This window comes from Ciona intestinalis, chromosome 2 (genome assembly GCF_000224145.3).
Source record: "Ciona intestinalis chromosome 2, KH, whole genome shotgun sequence".
Lineage (NCBI taxonomy): Eukaryota > Metazoa > Chordata > Ascidiacea > Phlebobranchia > Cionidae > Ciona > Ciona intestinalis.
Genome location: NC_020167.2, coordinates 6,264,022 through 6,281,408, shown reverse-complemented (window position 1 = coordinate 6,281,408; position 17,387 = coordinate 6,264,022). Strand labels below are relative to the sequence as shown.

General features: G+C 35.4%; 1 protein-coding gene and 1 pseudogene across 2 annotated transcripts in view; one reads left to right on the top strand and one right to left on the bottom strand.

Moving 5' to 3' along the window:
- Nucleotides 1-16,644, top strand: part of LOC100179774 — a 20,451-nt gene extending 3,807 nt beyond the window's left edge. The window contains exons 9-42 of the mRNA XM_026840926.1: nucleotides 68-246; nucleotides 672-843; nucleotides 1,168-1,413; nucleotides 1,922-2,079; nucleotides 2,524-2,756; nucleotides 3,012-3,231; nucleotides 3,456-3,586; nucleotides 3,751-3,983; nucleotides 4,176-4,320; nucleotides 4,500-5,450; nucleotides 5,635-5,835; nucleotides 6,229-6,392; nucleotides 6,768-7,010; nucleotides 7,291-7,480; nucleotides 7,692-7,900; nucleotides 8,199-8,395; nucleotides 8,666-8,887; nucleotides 9,205-9,396; nucleotides 9,742-9,840; nucleotides 10,147-10,341; nucleotides 10,445-10,597; nucleotides 10,784-11,006; nucleotides 11,306-11,489; nucleotides 11,632-11,833; nucleotides 12,202-12,340; nucleotides 12,537-12,709; nucleotides 12,907-13,079; nucleotides 13,295-13,561; nucleotides 13,675-13,872; nucleotides 14,215-14,339; nucleotides 14,678-14,846; nucleotides 15,125-15,388; nucleotides 15,537-15,645; nucleotides 16,109-16,644. Of these exons, the coding sequence (XP_026696727.1) occupies nucleotides 68-246; nucleotides 672-843; nucleotides 1,168-1,413; nucleotides 1,922-2,079; nucleotides 2,524-2,756; nucleotides 3,012-3,231; nucleotides 3,456-3,586; nucleotides 3,751-3,983; nucleotides 4,176-4,320; nucleotides 4,500-5,450; nucleotides 5,635-5,835; nucleotides 6,229-6,392; nucleotides 6,768-7,010; nucleotides 7,291-7,480; nucleotides 7,692-7,900; nucleotides 8,199-8,395; nucleotides 8,666-8,887; nucleotides 9,205-9,396; nucleotides 9,742-9,840; nucleotides 10,147-10,341; nucleotides 10,445-10,597; nucleotides 10,784-11,006; nucleotides 11,306-11,489; nucleotides 11,632-11,833; nucleotides 12,202-12,340; nucleotides 12,537-12,709; nucleotides 12,907-13,079; nucleotides 13,295-13,561; nucleotides 13,675-13,872; nucleotides 14,215-14,339; nucleotides 14,678-14,846; nucleotides 15,125-15,388; nucleotides 15,537-15,645; nucleotides 16,109-16,264 (7,115 nt within the window). The 3' untranslated portion in view covers nucleotides 16,265-16,644. The remainder of the gene's footprint in view (nucleotides 1-67; nucleotides 247-671; nucleotides 844-1,167; nucleotides 1,414-1,921; nucleotides 2,080-2,523; nucleotides 2,757-3,011; nucleotides 3,232-3,455; nucleotides 3,587-3,750; nucleotides 3,984-4,175; nucleotides 4,321-4,499; nucleotides 5,451-5,634; nucleotides 5,836-6,228; nucleotides 6,393-6,767; nucleotides 7,011-7,290; nucleotides 7,481-7,691; nucleotides 7,901-8,198; nucleotides 8,396-8,665; nucleotides 8,888-9,204; nucleotides 9,397-9,741; nucleotides 9,841-10,146; nucleotides 10,342-10,444; nucleotides 10,598-10,783; nucleotides 11,007-11,305; nucleotides 11,490-11,631; nucleotides 11,834-12,201; nucleotides 12,341-12,536; nucleotides 12,710-12,906; nucleotides 13,080-13,294; nucleotides 13,562-13,674; nucleotides 13,873-14,214; nucleotides 14,340-14,677; nucleotides 14,847-15,124; nucleotides 15,389-15,536; nucleotides 15,646-16,108) is intronic.
- LOC104265422 lies at nucleotides 16,518-17,387 on the bottom strand (annotated as a pseudogene). The gene has a single exon (XR_001975480.2). The product of XR_001975480.2 is annotated as an NPC intracellular cholesterol transporter 2 pseudogene (transcript).

Genomic DNA, 17,387 nt, shown 5'->3' with positions numbered 1-17,387 from the left:
TTAAATTAATTCAAAGAATCCCTTGTTTTCAAACAAAAAATTAAAATATTTTTTTTTATTTTTTTAGAAATAAACAACTTACAAAAAAGAGACAATGTATGGCTTTGGTCTTCCACTACAAAATACAACTCAACAAATGCAGAATTGTTATGTAATCAATTGTTACAACAACAGTTAACCATTAAGGACCATTACTCATTAATGAGAGCTATCAAAGTGTTTTATAAAGAATCATCGGGGTCTAAGGTATGACAGGGTTGCTTTAGTTGTTTTAAGGATAATTTCTCCCTCTTCGTTGCTTTTATTAATATTATCTCAGTATACTATTTTTGAAGATAAGGCAATTGATAAACTGTTATACGTATAAGATACCGGTGTAACATGGTAATAATGACTTTCATTTTGCTGGCAATTCCCTTCCCTTGTTGCCTTTAATTTAATTTTTGTTATCATCTTCAATAGAATATTTTCCCCCACTTATTTTTGGTTTTTGTTTAAAGTTTTTCCCACTTATTTTTAGAACACAATTCTCTTTCCTGTGTTTGTAAAATTTTGTTGTTATGTTTGTTTGCTTTAATGTTTCAGGCTCTTCGTATTTATTTAACTTCTTTGACTTTCTGATCAACATATTCAATTAAGTTATGATACCATAATTAGCTTTAACGTTACAGTTTTGGGTTTCCCTTGCACCAAACATAGCAATAGTGAATGGATTTGTATCTTTTAATCAGCCAATCACGCCCAGGGACACAGGATTATGCTCGGTTGTTACGGTAACAGATGATTCTCCAATATTTTCATGGTCTCCGTGTGGTGAAAAAGTTTATGCTGCTTGTGAGACATGTAAGTTGTGAGTATGTATGAGCAATTGAATAGAACTTGCTTGTCCTCAAGCGTTTACAGGGTAACCACAGTCCTTACAGAAATTTTTAACTGTTTTGTTGTAAAGTATGGCTGGCAATTAAGACCCAAAAAGGACCAGCGGGTTGGAGAAAGTTATGTTAAGTGTCTTTCCCACAAACACAATTGCTAACAATGGTGGCAGCATAGAGCATTAAACTCTGGGTAAGCGGGCAAACCATTTAGCAATGACACTGTCTAAATTTCTATTCCGAAAGTGTGGTAAACTGCCTTGGTCTAAACTCCATTTATTTGATTTTATTTTAGACAATCTTCACAACTTGTCGCGCAACGCCAACAAAGACTGTCCTTCTGGTTTCTCATTCATTACCGACAACAATTGTTTTGGTTGGGTAAGCACGCCTTCATCATGGTCCGTCGCACAAGCAACTTGTTCAAAGTTTGTTTCGCAAGCTGAAATAATACATTCATCCAAGATATCTAGATTTCATCTCCCCACTTATATGAAACTCAACAATATAACATCTTTATGGTCGGGCTTCTGCGGAGATGGTAAAAGTTTGACGCTTTTTTAAGAATAATTGTTTTAGGCATACACTAATAAAATACTTTTATTTTATTATGCACTCTATGGGTAATGAATAAACTCTAGTTTACATCCCATGATCCTACTTTGACTTGCCCTATAACCTTATTTTTACAGAATTAGATACATAATACTTATTACATTCAGTAATACATAGTAATAACTGTAATAGGTGATGGGCCAACTCTGCCTTACTTTTTACGCCTCTGTCCTGCCATACAACCTCACCCTTATAGAATGCCATTCATATCACAGTGCTAGGCATTATCCATAATACGAAAAAACATTTAATCACTTTAAAAAGTCTGTTACTAGTTTTCACTCTACTTTTCTCCACATTGGTCTTACACTCCTACCTCCAAGGGGTTCCTTGGCTTGTCATGCTGTAGTAGACCTGAACGCCCAACCCATATAGAATTAAATATCTGCTATGCTATTTGCTTAACCACACTTTACATTATCCACACTTTACAGGCACAAACCAAACAGTATTTGCAATCAACAAATATAATACGAATTTCCAGCACACACAAGTTGTAAACTATGGTGATTGTCTTGTTTATAGTTTAAACAATGGCACTCATGTTTCACAATGGAATGAGAAACTTCCATTTCTGTGCGTTTCAGGAAGAGTGAGTGCACTTTATTGTGTTAACATTATAAGTAAAATTATGCAATCAAACCAACTACAAGTCATGTTTGACTATTCACAGACTGTAATAGCGTCAACAACTCGACTGTGGGCATGACAGTAACAACCATGGATAAGTCACTTAAGTAACCAATCCAACTAAAAGTCATGTCTGCTTATCCACAAACTGTAATAGCTTTAACAACTTGACTGTAGACATGGGAGTGACAACCATGGATAAATTGCTCAAAATCCCACCTACGATGACAAAAACCAAAATTAGAGCTAAAAGTAATGTCCCCCTATCTATACACTTCATTGGCATTTGCAACTGTTCAATAGGCAGTTTGTACCAAATAAGGGTAATATGTATCCTTGTATAAGGCAGACTTCAAAACCAAAAATAACATAACAATAAAATAATTAATTAAACTTTTTGTCATAGGAAGCAATCAACCAATCCCTTACAGAAGTTTACAATGATGTTGTCTCATTATACCAATCTAATGCATGTCCTGATCACCATATACTTATGGAATCTGCCTGCATTGGTATCAGTCAATCAAACAATTCTTGGTCCCATAGTTGCCATGGTGACAAACCAACGTTTTATTCCGAACAAAACCATCAGCTTATTGTCAATTTAATTGATGTTAACAAGTGGCTTGTGGGTTCAAGGTGAGCTTTACTGGTTTCTAAATGTTGACCATCAGATATGTATATTTGTATGTGTGTGGTTTGTTAGTTATTTTCAAGGGTACAGCAGTAGTATACTGGAAAGTAAAAATGGTTTAGCTGTTAATACTATTTTTAGTATGATGCCATGTAGATACTTTAATCTCCAAATTGTTTAAAAAACAAACATGGTCAATTTTTTTCTTACCATTTCTAATACATGAAATTGTAATCGTAATCTTTTAAAACATTTATCAGAATTTGGATTGGTTTATATGAAGAAAATGCTAATTTAAAATCAACCAATGGCGTGCTTAACTTTACCTCATGGGGAAGTCCCCAGGATGAGATCAATAGTCCTTGTATTTCTATGGATGCCAATGGGGAGTGGTGGAAGGAGGATTGCTCTCTGAGAAAATATTCACTTTGTGCTGTGAAGCAATGTTATAAAGATACACCGCAACTTTACAATGGCGATGTATGTAGAATGTAGTTAATGTGTTATACCAAAATAACATAGGTTTCTTCTTATACACTAGACACACATGGTGTATTCATACATCTCATGCTCACTGTCAAGTAACAACATAAGTGTCTTCTTGTACACCACACACACACTGTGCATCACTTGACAGTGAACATGATTTCATTATCATGTATATTTAACAAACAAATTTTAGTTGATCTTTCCAACCTCCACAGATACAACACACAAGATCTGGATTTGTTTGCAATCAATGGAATGATGACATCACAAACAGCAGCCACAATTATTGTCGTTCATTTGGAGATTACTTTTCCCCTTACTGTCTAACTACAGATCAAAATATGTAGTAAGTTACTCAAACTACAATCATGTTTTCCGAAATGTCATGCTGCATTACCTCCCCCAAATAGAATGAAAAATTATGTAAAATAGAAATACTTTAATTTATGTAACGCTTTGTTATATTCTTACAATAAAAAATTTTAAATAAAATTTTTACTTTTTTTCCAGCCTAGAATCATGTGACATTCCTCATTGTGATGTCAAAATGCAGGAAAATAACGACATCATAATCAAAAGTGATTTATCAGGCGCTGACATCACAGTTAGTTGCTATGAAGAAACAATGCTAACTAATTGTGAATGTAATAATGAGCATTGCTATGGCGTATATCCTACAGACAACATGAACGGGTGTGAAGTTAAACTTAAACCATTATTAAATCATAACGTTCAAACTGGAGGTAAGAATTAGGTTTATTTGGTAAAATCAAGTCCAACAAACTGTTTTAATTTGTCACACAATTTATTTTTAAAGCCCACTAATTATTTTTAACTACACCAAAAAATTATTTTGGTAAAGTTACTTTATATTTTCATTAGCTATTTTTATTTATCTTCGAACATTTTTAAATCTAGCCACCTTTTTCTTTCAGTAAAAGCCTTTTGTCGTTCTTCGAATAATTATGTTTCAACCCGAACCCTTGTTTCGTTTGACAACCTTGTTAGTCATGTGACCTGCCCTTCTTTCATGCGATTGGTCGGTTGTTTCTATGGCGACACCATGAATTCTACACCAAGGTATTAATGAATGTAACTTATTTATCCTGGAGTTGCGACCAAAGTCAGTTGTTATAGCACGGGTGTACTGTTACGCATCTCATGCCCTCCTATTAGTAAATTTTAGGTCATGAACTGATAAAGTCTAGGCTAGACAGAGATGCACTAACCACTTCCTTCTAATTCTTTCTTGTTTTCAGATCTGACTTTGGTATTGCTACAATTGAAGGTTTGGCTTGCTTTAGTAAAAATGGAAGTGAGTCTCTTACTACAACTGCCGTATGTATGGCTAGCCACCCAATACTTAACAACCAAGGTGGTAATATGATGAACATGGAATCTGGGGTTGCTTCTTTTACATCAAGCACATCAGCGTTTATTTCTTTAACACAGATGGGATTTAAAACACTTTGTTTCTGGGTATTGGTTGAGGAGCTCGGCACAATTGTATTTGCTGCTGAAGATGGTTTGAGTCCTTTTATATCTGTTGCTGCAAGTGAGAATGGAGATGCTGTATTTGTGTATAATGGAGAATCAGTCACATTCAATGCCAACCTGCTCTTGGATGGGCAGTGGCATTTATTATGTATGGGATATTCAAACCCTGAAATGGAAGTTACTAAATGTGGACTTTTAATTGATGGTGTGGTGGCTGCTATTACATCACAATCAACCAATTGTGACCTTAATAACTTCAAAGGACACTTCATATTTGGCTCAGGTCAAGTTTTCAACCACAACATCACTTATAAGAACGGTACAACTGCTACAGTAAAACCAAAAGTAAACACAGGACAGCATAGTAACTTTCTAAAGCAGTTTTCTGGCCAGATTGGTTACATAAGTGCATATAATAAAGCTATGAGCGTTTCGGACATAAGGAACCTACAGTTTCAATGTAAAAGTGAGGAAAACTTCCAGAATGTATTGGTTGGTTCTTATGCTGGGTTTGGACTGGTTGAGTTGGATAGATCTACAGTCCCTTGTGATTTGAGTAAAGTTCGTTACCAGTCTTTAACAAGTGTTGGTTTGATCCAAGAAGATGATAATGTTGTTATTGCTGTTGATGTCAATTCTGTTGATGTTGATTCCTTGATTTCAATGGAAGCTTCCTTGTTTCTCGTTGATGTATCTTATCATTCAACCACAAGGTAAAACTAAAAATACTTTTAATAAAATTTTTAAAATTGCTGTTCTGCTAAAAACTTCCTTGAAATCTCCCTAAATCGCAAGTAGAATAAAGTTTCATTTTTAATGGGAGAGCACTATAAAACTTATCCTATCAGGAGAATGGGTTTTTTAGGTTTTCTAAATTCTGTTTATTTCATAATTTAGTCCCACCAAGAATTTGCCGCAAAAACAAGCCGCTGTCGCCTCAAACACCAAGTTAACTTTCACAATTAACAATGTTGGCTATGGAGATACATATACAGTGATGACCACAGTAAAAACTAACAGTATTTACCTGGAAACAATGGAACCAGTCATATCCTCTGCTACCATTGATACACAACCTGCCCCTGTAACTAATATAAGGTAAGTTCTTGTTTTGCAACTCAGGTGAAGTTATATGTTATGTATGCTGTTATGAGTATATCAATAGTTATTTACTTTAACACTTACACCCTTTGATTACTTCTCAAATTGCTTTTACATTTTTCTAATTCATTACTTCTTAACCCTTTTTGTTGCAACCCAGACAGTAAACATAAATTAGTGGAAACGTTTGACAGCACAATTTAAAAAAATACTTTATTGGCAAAACTGTTTTAAAAAACTTTTGGTGAATATACACTAAAATAATTTACCTTTTACAATACCAGTCAAATTATTTGGTGATTTCCATTTGGATAGTGAGTATAGAAGCACTGCCTTAATTTAAAAGGTTGTTTGCGTGATTTCATGTTAAACAATGTATTTTCTCCACAGAGAGAAAGAAGGATTACCTCAAGTTGGCAGTAGCACTGTAGTGTGGTCTACACCACCTGGCAATAGAACATCCTACAATGTATTTGTTCACACAAGTCTAGAGTCGGTTGTTAGTTTGATATATAGTGGAACAATTGAAGGACAAGCCACAGAGTTTACAGTTGGTAAGTTTTATGGATTTAAAATGTAAACGTTGATCTATGCAAGTAACCATGGAGTTCATGGTGTTGAATCCTACTGTAAGTATGTTCTAACAAATTGCTTTATAGTATTCAAACTGGTAGACCTTCATTTCTGTTGGGTGTACAATTGATAAACAAACAATTACTTACTGTTCTAAAATGGTGAGGTCTTACAGGGTGGTATACAAGTGATATGTGCAAACAGTTAGCGCTCTAACTCTGAACAATTACATTTTATTGTGCAACACTCTGGGTGCCCGTGTAATGGGTCAGCTCTGACCTAAATCCCAAACCCTTTTTCCCCCTTTTTGCTCTCACCTATATAGAATACAAACAATTACTTAAATATTTTCCCAGATGGATCTTTAAACTTGGACAATCGAGTCAACCCTGGTCAGAACTACATATTTGCCATCCAAGCTATATATGGGAGCATGAACACCACTCTTGCATCTTACACTGGTACCACTCAACCTGCACCACCTGCTGTGTCAAGCTTCAGAACAATTAACACAAGAAGAAGAGGGGTTGTTATTATGGGGGTGTTCTGGGGTTCCACGTTTTCTAAATATATTGATCACTACAATGTTTCCCTGAGAGGTAAGTTATGTATTAACAAACTATGGTGTAATACATGATGTTGTTATGGTGGAACATTATTCTAAAAAAATTTATGTAAAACAATGTACATTTAACATGGGTGTTTTTCTAATTCCTATGCACAAGTGCGGCGTTAATACTCACACTTTATACTCACTGCCAAGATATACCACTTTTTTTCACTCACCAGGCACACTTGGTCTATCTATACTCATTATGCTCACTCCTTAGGTAAACTTATACCTTCCTGTGTGTAATTGAAACCATTTATCCATCACAGTACAAGGACAGGCGAATGCAAGCTACCTGATAGTTGACGCGAATAAGAATTTTGCCCATTTTTCTAATTTACTTCCAAGCACAATGTATGAGGTGTCAGTAAGAAGTTACTCCGGGAACAAAATAAGTTTAGCTTCAAGTGCTCTAGCGACATCAGGTGTCAGTTCTGATTTTCTCATCTTTGTTGAAAGGTAAAAACATTTGTCTGTATGCATACTTCATTCTCAATAAAGAATTATAAGATGGGTATCTTATTACACCTCATGCTCACTGTTAAGTTTAAAGTGATAACCTTCTTATACACCAGTCCCACATGATGTGTTTATACACCTCATGCTCACTGCATGTCTCACCATTTCTTTATACAGCTTTAAACCAGTTTAATGCATTGTTCAACTTCAGGATAAACAACCTTTCTTCACAAGTTACATGGGATGTATCTTCTCACTGCCATAAATACAAAGTCTCTGTAAGTATATTCACTGGGATATCAGCTGATACAGTGGAGCAATGCAAACAACAAACAACTTACACTGAGGAGATATATTGTACTGAATATATCAGAGGGTTTACTAAACAGTTGAAAACCAATGTAACTGCATCTGTACAAGGTTGGTGGGTAACTTAATACAGTCATTTACAGGTATAGTCATTTCAACTTATAAAGTAGTAACATGTCAACTAATTCTCAATTTCAAAGTCCACTGGCATGTTGTAAGTTAGGTCCTCGCTCTTATAGAATAATAATATAAAACCAATTTATTTTAGTTAGTACTTTATATACTGCGTCGAAACATTAAAACTAGACAAAAATTATTTTTTCGCTACCCTTCTGTTCGAAACATGTTTTCCCCTTTTCCTGTAATTAATTTAGTAAAAGGCTATTGACTTAAACATATGAGTTTGCAGGTTGCTTATACCAAGTGTTTGTTCTACACTACCCTGATGACATCACAGAAGTTTCGGATTCACAGCTGATTGCTGAGTTTTCAAACCCAAACTCTCTACTGGCCCCTAGTGGTTTAGTGATCGAAACTGTCAGCCAATCAGAGATTAGAGTGGAATGGACTGAGGCCGAAGCAGCGCAAGAAATTGATAGATACTTGGTGAGTGAAATACTTAGAATGAACTATTGTAAAGTATTTATTGTTATGGGGCGGGCAACAACAGTTGTTATATCTTGGGTGTTCTGTTTCACACACCCCATGCTTGCCTACAAGTTACCATGTATATACCTTTATGTAACTTGAAAAGTAATTTATTAATAATACTGATTAATGTTTATGCAAAAAATTGTAGGTTCTCCCCAGGTTTGGCACCAATGACCCTAACCAAACAGATATAAGGCTTACTAAGCTAATGTATTGTGGTTGCAGATTCAAGTATCTGTTGTGGGAAACTCCCTACCCATCCAACAGTTGTACATTGGGGGAAGCACCCATGTTGTCATTAAAAACCTCTCACCCGCCACTCATTATGATGTCACAGTGACATCACTACGAATGTGGGAGAGTGGGCCACAAAGTCACGCCAAAGGTTGGACAAAAAGTTTGAGCGAGCAAATTTATTCATGGTCTGAATGGATGGACTTTGGAAAGGTGATTTTGATGATTGGGTATTGATTGGGTAGTATATATCATGTAAGTGCCACCATACGCATAGTTTAAATCAAGTATACTCTGTGTACCAACTTTACAGTGTACAAGAACTCTGCAAATGTACAAGAACTCTGCAAATGTGTAATTGGGTGCAATGTATTAAGTTAATATAACGTTATCACTTTTGTTTTGTAAATTTCTTTAATATCATCAGTTAGAATAAAAGTTATTTTTTTGAAGTTTTAAATTTGTGCAACTTGAACAGACTAATGATCCCAAGTTAACCAAGTGTTGATTTATAACCATTCCATGTACAGTGTTCAGCATCATGTGGGACTTCATCTACACAAACAAGATCCCGCTATTGTCTTGATCCATCTTCAACCATTGTACCTCCTGTACATAATGATGTCATTAATTGTGTTGGTGATGTCATAGAAGTCAAGCATTGTGATGTCATAATGTGTCCAGTTAATGGTGGTTGGTCAAAGTGGTCAGATTATAGCAGTGTAAGTTTTATAAAACAAATATTTATATTGTTTATAGTAGCTATTTTAAACAATGTAAGAATGGATCTGTGTATAAAGGGTTTAATACCAATGTTTTGTTTATACGCCATGTTGTTTTACTTTGTAGGACCTCACTCATATAGAGTACAAAAAAAATATAGCGTTTATTTATCCCTGTTATAGTTTAAGACAATGTACTCCTTTTTTTATTTTTAGGCGAAATGTATTCCTCTATTACTACTAGTGGTTGGACTTGATATTTGTTGGTTACCTTTTCGTAACACCAGATCATGTACTACTTTTTAGTTCAATACTAAGGTTTATATGTTGCTCTTGCTTTTCTAGTGTTCCTCAACATGTGGTATCAACACAACATCAGTAAGAACAAGAGAATGTTCCAACCCATCACCAACAAATGGAGGAAGTCATTGTTATGGAAATAAGGTCAGTTGTTTTAACATGAATATGCCCATAGTTCAGTGGTGTTATGTTTGGTAGAAATATATTTGTTCTGCGTTAAATTCCCTATTAGGCTGGTGCTGCTAACACAAATAATTTATTTGAAACCCTTTTTTTTTAAAAGAATGAAGTATACAAACACTATACTGTTTAATGACCCCCTTAGTGGTTCGTTTAAAATCCATTCTCTTCGTTGTATTAATTAACCTGATCTTCGCCACTGTATTCTAAGAAATAAATATGTTACGTTATGTTATGGCTTAACATATATAGTATAACATAAATCCTTAGACTGAAACTCGTTTGTGTGGTGCTCTCTACTGCCCTCAACCTGGTGTTTGGTCATCATGGGTTACGCATCACCGATGTAGTCACTCATGCGGAAATGGTGTCATTGCAAGATACCGTGAATGCAGGAAAAGTAATTATGATGTCACAGAGTGCATTGGAAAAGATAATGATGTCATTGCCTGTAATCTTGGAGAGGTAATGTCCTCAGTCGGATTACATGTTATCATTTTATTTTTATGTATTAAAATGCCCTTTTTATACAAAATATTTTATTGTCCTTATTGGCATTCTTTACCAGTGCCCGGTTGATGGTTTATGGTCACCATGGCAACCATGGTCGTTATGTCTCATTCCGTGTGGAGTCATCAATTCATCACGTGTTCGAGTGTGTGGCTCTCCTGCTCCATCTAATGGTGGAAGGTATTGTGAGGGTTCGGACAATGATCTTGAGGTTAGTCAGGTTACAGCTCAACAGTGAGCATACGGTGCATGATTGATTAAATTTATCCTTATGTGATAGGGCAAAGACAGTCATTTTTTAAAATTTGTTTTATTTTTCAATGTATGGCTGACAATTACGATAACCCATAGGTGGGAAAGGATCCCATTATATTATAATAACAATGCACTTTAATAGCAAACAGAGCATCGCCGATGCAAAGCAACAAACCCATGCCCAGGAACCTACCACTGGGGGGCATGGTCCACGTTCAGTCATTGTCCAGCTACTTGCGGACAATCAGCGATGACATCACGCACTAGAACATGTGTCTGGAATGAACCAGAGTTTGGGGACTTTCCCTGTGCCGAGAACGAAAGGGAGAGTGTTTACTGTGGGGTTTTAGAATGCCCGATACATGGTTGGTGGTTTATAGTTATATTTTTTTGCCATGCCTTAGTCTCAGATCCTGAAGTGCTTTGTGTTAAGATTTATTTATATATATTATGTATATAGAAGCACAGGCACACCTAGCTAGGATGATTAAAATTATAGTAGTTTTATAAATACTATTAATATTTGCTCGTGTAATATATCATGTAACACATAACCTTGAAGAGAATTATTGAAGTAGGAAATGGAAGTTTTCACAATAGTAATTAATATGTGACAAATATTTTTTATCACATATCATTAAATAAATAATTTTGTCTGTTTTAGGTGGTTGGGGTGAGTGGGTGAATTGGAGTCCTTGCTCTGTTGAATGTGGGGTTAGTAAGAAGGTTAGAATTCGACTATGTAACAACCCCACCCCTACTGCAGGGGGTAACCCATGCTTTGGGTCAGAAACTGGTTCCCAGGTTGACGAAGAAGTTTGTAAGGGTGAAGCTTGCCCCCCTGGGAGGTTGGTGCTTTTATAAATCACTGTTACAAAAAATGATTTAATTTATCATTACCTTTGTATTACCCATTTGCGCATTTATAAATGTATTTTTTTGTTAAAACAAAGGTTTTGGTTTTATTTGTTTAATATATTATTTCAACAGGTTTATTTCCGATTGGAAACCTCGTGTTTGTTCTTCGGTCATCACTAAGTTCAGGAATTCTCGTTGGGAGGAAACAAGAGCAGGGAAGACACAAACTGCTCCTTGTCCTCCAGAACAATCAGGGATTGCTCGGAGAAGATGCGCTCAAACCGGGGTCTGGATGGAAGAAGATTATTCTGGGTGCGTGAGGAGTGACTTAATGGTAAGTGGAAAAGATGATCATTGTGTTCTTTTAATAATTACACTGATCATGATGGTATTTTTATAATATATTTAAATAGATATATTTAGTTGTAGAATCAAGATTTTTATAATGAATAAAATATGTACTTGGCAAATAAATTATTACCATGTAAGGGGTTTATGTTTTTGACGGTTGTGTAGAGAAGTACAGTGTTATTCAGTAAGACAGGGGTGTCTTAATCCTTAAAAGACACAAAGCATTAAACTTCTCGTCATTACCTTGTTTTTTTTTACAACACACATTATAACATAACAGATGCGAACACATCAACAAATCAAAGCTATTTTTAAAGCAAATGAATTCCTGTAATTGTAATCTTTTCCTAGAAAATAAAAGAATTCTTGGCGAATGAAACTCATGACAGCAAAGGTTTTAAACAAGGAATAACAAACCTCAACGCTTATTTAGCTGATGATGTAAATGGAAATGGTTTGGTTACAACAGGTGACCTTATAGCAGTGCAAGGTTAGTGGGTTCTGTTGTGCTTTACACTATTTATCACTAAATTTTTATTTTGGGAGTTGTGGCACAGTGATCCATCAATTCCAAATGATAATTTGTTCTTAGAATCGCCAACTTTATAAGGTCAAGATCATGGCCAGATTCACAGACAAGATCATGGCCAGATTCACAGAATTTATTACACTTGCTTATTCCTTAGATATCCTATCCAACCTTACGTCATGGGAGCCGTTTAAATTTGATGACATCACAAGAAGTAACAGATTAGAATTCATGAGTTCGGTAACTTCAGTTGTGGACCGAGTGACGCAATTAAAATATTTCAAAGTTTGGAAAGATTTGGACAATGGCGTGTTTCGGAAACTGTTTCAGGTTTGAGTAAATATTTTAAATTTTTTCATTAAGAATAATTAAAATTAAGATTAAAATTAAGATGATAATAATTAAGATAATGAATCAGATATAGTTTTGATTCTTGTGATAATAGTGATCAAATATTGTTCCTTTTGCCACTTTTAAGCTGTAACTATAATACTGGTATAACAATAACCTGTATCTTCATTTTTCAGAACTTCTTGTCCACTTTAGACAACAACACTATGCAAGCTTCATCCATTCTTAACCCAGGGACTTTCCCCAAGCACAAAACCAGTTTCAGCAACAATCTAAATGTAATGTTACTTGCATTATCAAACCATGAACAAACAGTTCAGTTCCCAGAACAAGGAAGTCCACAACTTAGGTTAGTAGACTACTTGTTTTTGTTTGTAAACTACCAAACTTGAATATGCATTTATACACAGGAACTTATTTCCTTTTCAAGATAATCTTTTATTGTTTGTTATATTTCATTTAAGCAGTTTTGTATAAGGGCTTTCATAACATCATGATATATTAATGGTACATCGAATGAAACATTATGAATGATTAATGATATACCTTTATTCCATCACAAAGGAGGGATAAAAGTTTTGTTGAAGTTCCACCTGGAGTAAGTGGAAGTAAAAAGAACAGCGAGGTTCGGTTCTCGTTTCTAAAGTTTGATGACACTGATGGTATGATGACCTCACTTCCTGTGACATCACTAAAGAAAGAAGGCCAGTTATCATTTGAGGGAAAAACCCTAAACAGTGCTTTGGTTGGTGTACAACTGCTGGTAGATGGCCAAGTTCAAAAACTTCACAGATTGAATGGATATGTTTACATCACATTTTACCATAAGAGGTATATTAATTGGAACAAAATGTTGACTTAATTAAGATGTTTTAATTAAGGGGTATTAAGGTACAAATTTTAAAGTAACTATGATGCTCATTTAAGAATGTTTCTTTATAAAGGAAATCAAGGGACCATGTTTGTGTTTTTATCGACTACACATCTGAGGATGTTTTGTTCAATGACGACGGTTGTGAAGTGTGGAGAAAAAGAGATGACCGGACAATTTGTCGATGCAACCATGTGACAACCTTTGCTTTGTTGAGTCATGATGTTTATGATATGGAGTGGCAGCAAGTGATTGTAGTTGATGAATACAGGTGATGTGGTGATGTGGGTAGAGGTGGTATTGCTTGCTCAATGCAATGTATGTTTTAAAGCAGTGACACAGCACATATGGATTATACAAATTGGTAGTATGTGAAACATTTTTAAACTTAACAAGTTAGACAAATTTAGGCAATACATGCCAAAAGTTTTTGGTGATCATCGTAAGCTAGTAATAGTTTTTCTGATGCGTCATTGTTATAGCATATTGTTTGAACAAGACATAATTCTAAAGTAGCAAAACTGTTTTTTTAATTCCTGTGTATTTTGAAACCCACTACAAAACAAAGAGTATTGTAATCTAATTCAGTAACCATTTATTTCATTTCTTATAGATTCCTTATCAGTGTGGGCAGTTATGTTTCTCTTGGTTTACTTGCTATTATGCTGGTTCTTCTGCTCGTACCACAGTCTGTTTCAATAAAGTTTACCTTGATACCAATCAACACTGTATTATCAGGTATAGTATAAATGTAAATGCATGTTGTCATTTAATTATGCATTGTATATCTAGGTGATTATTCAGAAGGAAACGGTGTTTAAAATAGGTGTAATATTTGCTGTATATTATCTGTTTTTCCGTATGAAGTTTGATGAACTGGTTAGTAACTTAATTGTTAAAAAAGTTACTGTTAGGTGTCTTGGCTAAAGACACAAATCAACCATGGTTGCAGTACCAAGCATAAAACTTGTTATCCTATAGCTACAAGTAAAGCATTCTTGTTTCATGGAACTGAGGCCACAATTATATACATTGTTGTGCAATTTACTAATACCCATTCATCTTTATACTCATAGCAATCCTACGTCATGTTGGGGTGGTGTGTGTTCTTTATTTATCCAGCTCAACTGTGTTGTGTGTTGCTGTAGCATCACTAGTAATGTATGCTTGCATAGTTCAATGTGTGTGGACAACATTACATATACATGATGTTCATACGAGTGCACTGGCACAAGTGGAGCATGGGTAAGTTGTCCATAGATATGGGTGTCTTTTTTATACCAGATACGCATGGTGTTTTCATACACCTAATTCTCACTGTCCAGTTAAAACATGGCTGTCCTCTTATACACCAGACACACATGGTTTATTCATACACCTAATTCTTACTGTTCAGTTATGACATGGGTGTTTTCTTGTTCATCAAAGTCTGACCAGACACATATCTTTTGTTGACTACATTTTTGTTGCCAAGCGCACATTTTACATAGCATAGTCTGATTATAATACTTTTTGTTTCACAGAAAACGTCCATATTATTCTATAACAGCTTGGCTTTTGACATTATTGTGTTCAGCATCTATTATTCTCACGTTTGCTTTGTTCGATTATTCTGGAACTGGGGACAAATATCAACTCGGTTGTGATCAAATAATAACCACATACGTCACTTTGCCAGCTATTTGTTTATGCGCATTTGTGGCTGTGACATCATTGTTTATTTTGGTTCGAACTTCCCGCCATTTTTATCGCGTTTACGACGATCTGAAACCGATCACAGCACGAAGGTAGGTTACCCAGTCATACGAAACAAAAACCTGTGTTATAATGACTGTTGTTGCCCCGCCAATTGAGTTTCATTCATTTATTCATAGTGTCTTATGACGAAACAATCGTTGCGCAATTCCTAAATATTTTGCTTATTACGTCACACAGATTAGAGCAACGCCTCTGGTTGGGTGGATTTTGGTTCTTCATAAACACTGCTTGTGTCATCACAACACTTGTCGTCTGCTTCAATAAATCAACGGCAAACCCCGTCCAGGTTTCATTAGTTTTTGCGAGTTGTTTTGTTTTTTTATTTAATTTTAACCGTACATTGCAAAAGAATTCCTACAAAGTTACCTATGCACTTGCCACGAGGTAAATCGTCTGCGGGACATGGCGCACCGGTGTGAAAATGACTGCCCGTGCCTCGCCACACAAGAATAAATAAGTATAGTCGGGTGGGGGAAGATAGGACACCTACTCATTATATTTTCTCGTCACATTTGGTAGTAAACAAAGAATATTCGTATATTTATAAAACTGTATCCTCATGACTCCCACAGACCGATCAGGATGTTTGGATATTATGTGTTAAAGGTATCCCATCTTCCCCCACCTTGCTATACATTCATTCACCTGTACATAAGTTTTGGTGTATTTCTTACCCAATGGTAAAATTTTATTACAGTACCAGTAGCTATAGCCATATATTAGACATCAAAATCAACAAAATTCAACAGATACCGCACGTTATCTTGGTGTTGTTGGAATGCGTGTACCTGCTATACAGTGAACTATGGATGAACAGGGAGATACGTTCGTTCTATCATCGATGTATTGGAGCGAAGCCACCTGTTATTAAGGTTGATTACAAACCACCGAAATATGTGCCTTGATTTGACATTGAGGAAACTGATGTAATATTTGTAAAGGTGCTGTGATTTTTACATTAGTTCTACCCGCTTAAAACTTTCCCCTCTTTTGGTTGCTTTGTAGCTTATTAAACACGGCTTTGTAAAAATATTTAACGCGATGGCAGCACATTTTTGAAAAAATTTGAAGGACAAAAATGTTCCAAAAAAACATGATTTTCTAGTCTAGTGGATTATGTCTAATATGTAGCCAACTACTTAAAGGGCAAGCAGTTTCTTTTTAAAATGATTCGTTTTATTGGTATTCTACTGTAGGTAGCAACGCATACATAACCGCAATGATTACACATATACATTCGTATTTGCTGGATGACGTAGTTAATACACACCAGTACAGCTTGGTACGAGTTGGTTTGCTTGTTTGTTTGTTTTCAACACTTCGTTACTACTTTTGATTTAGGCTTTAAACATTTGTGGCACATTTTGAGAATATAAGAAAGTTTGACAATGCTTTATGCTGATTATTATATAATCGAAAAAGAGAACATTTTTACATGTTTAAAGGATTTTATTGCTGATTAAGATATTATAAATACGGTTTGTATAAGGCGCATATAGCAATTAAACGAGCGTCCACCATACACACGAATACAAAAAAAACAGAGTTCTATCCAACCACGACAATTGGTGTTTCGAAACAAAACAAATCATTTCCGTTCGTCTTGGCGTCTTGTAGTTCCCACTTTACCACGACTTTAACATCCGGGTATTCTTTGCTCACTGGCAAAGTGGCGCTGTATAAATATGTTTGGTTATTCTTCAGCGGGCATTTGATTTGGCTGTTAGGATCCATACAAGCGTCAGGGTTTGGTAAAGGAAAAGGCACCGCAATTCCGTCCAGAATTCCTTTAACGTAAGCGAATGCGTTGTCCGATGCTTCTTTTGTTGCAAACGTGACGTTAACAGTATAGTTGCCGCCCTTCTTTAGCTGGCATGGACTTGTGGTGCAGTTGGAAACTGTTATTCCTGTTATTTTTCCAGCTACCGATCCGCAGTCTTTGTATGTAATTGCACATTCACCGAGAACAAGCAAGGCGGCAAACAGCGCAAGACTTTTCATTTTGATTATTAGAGAACTAGTTTTAAA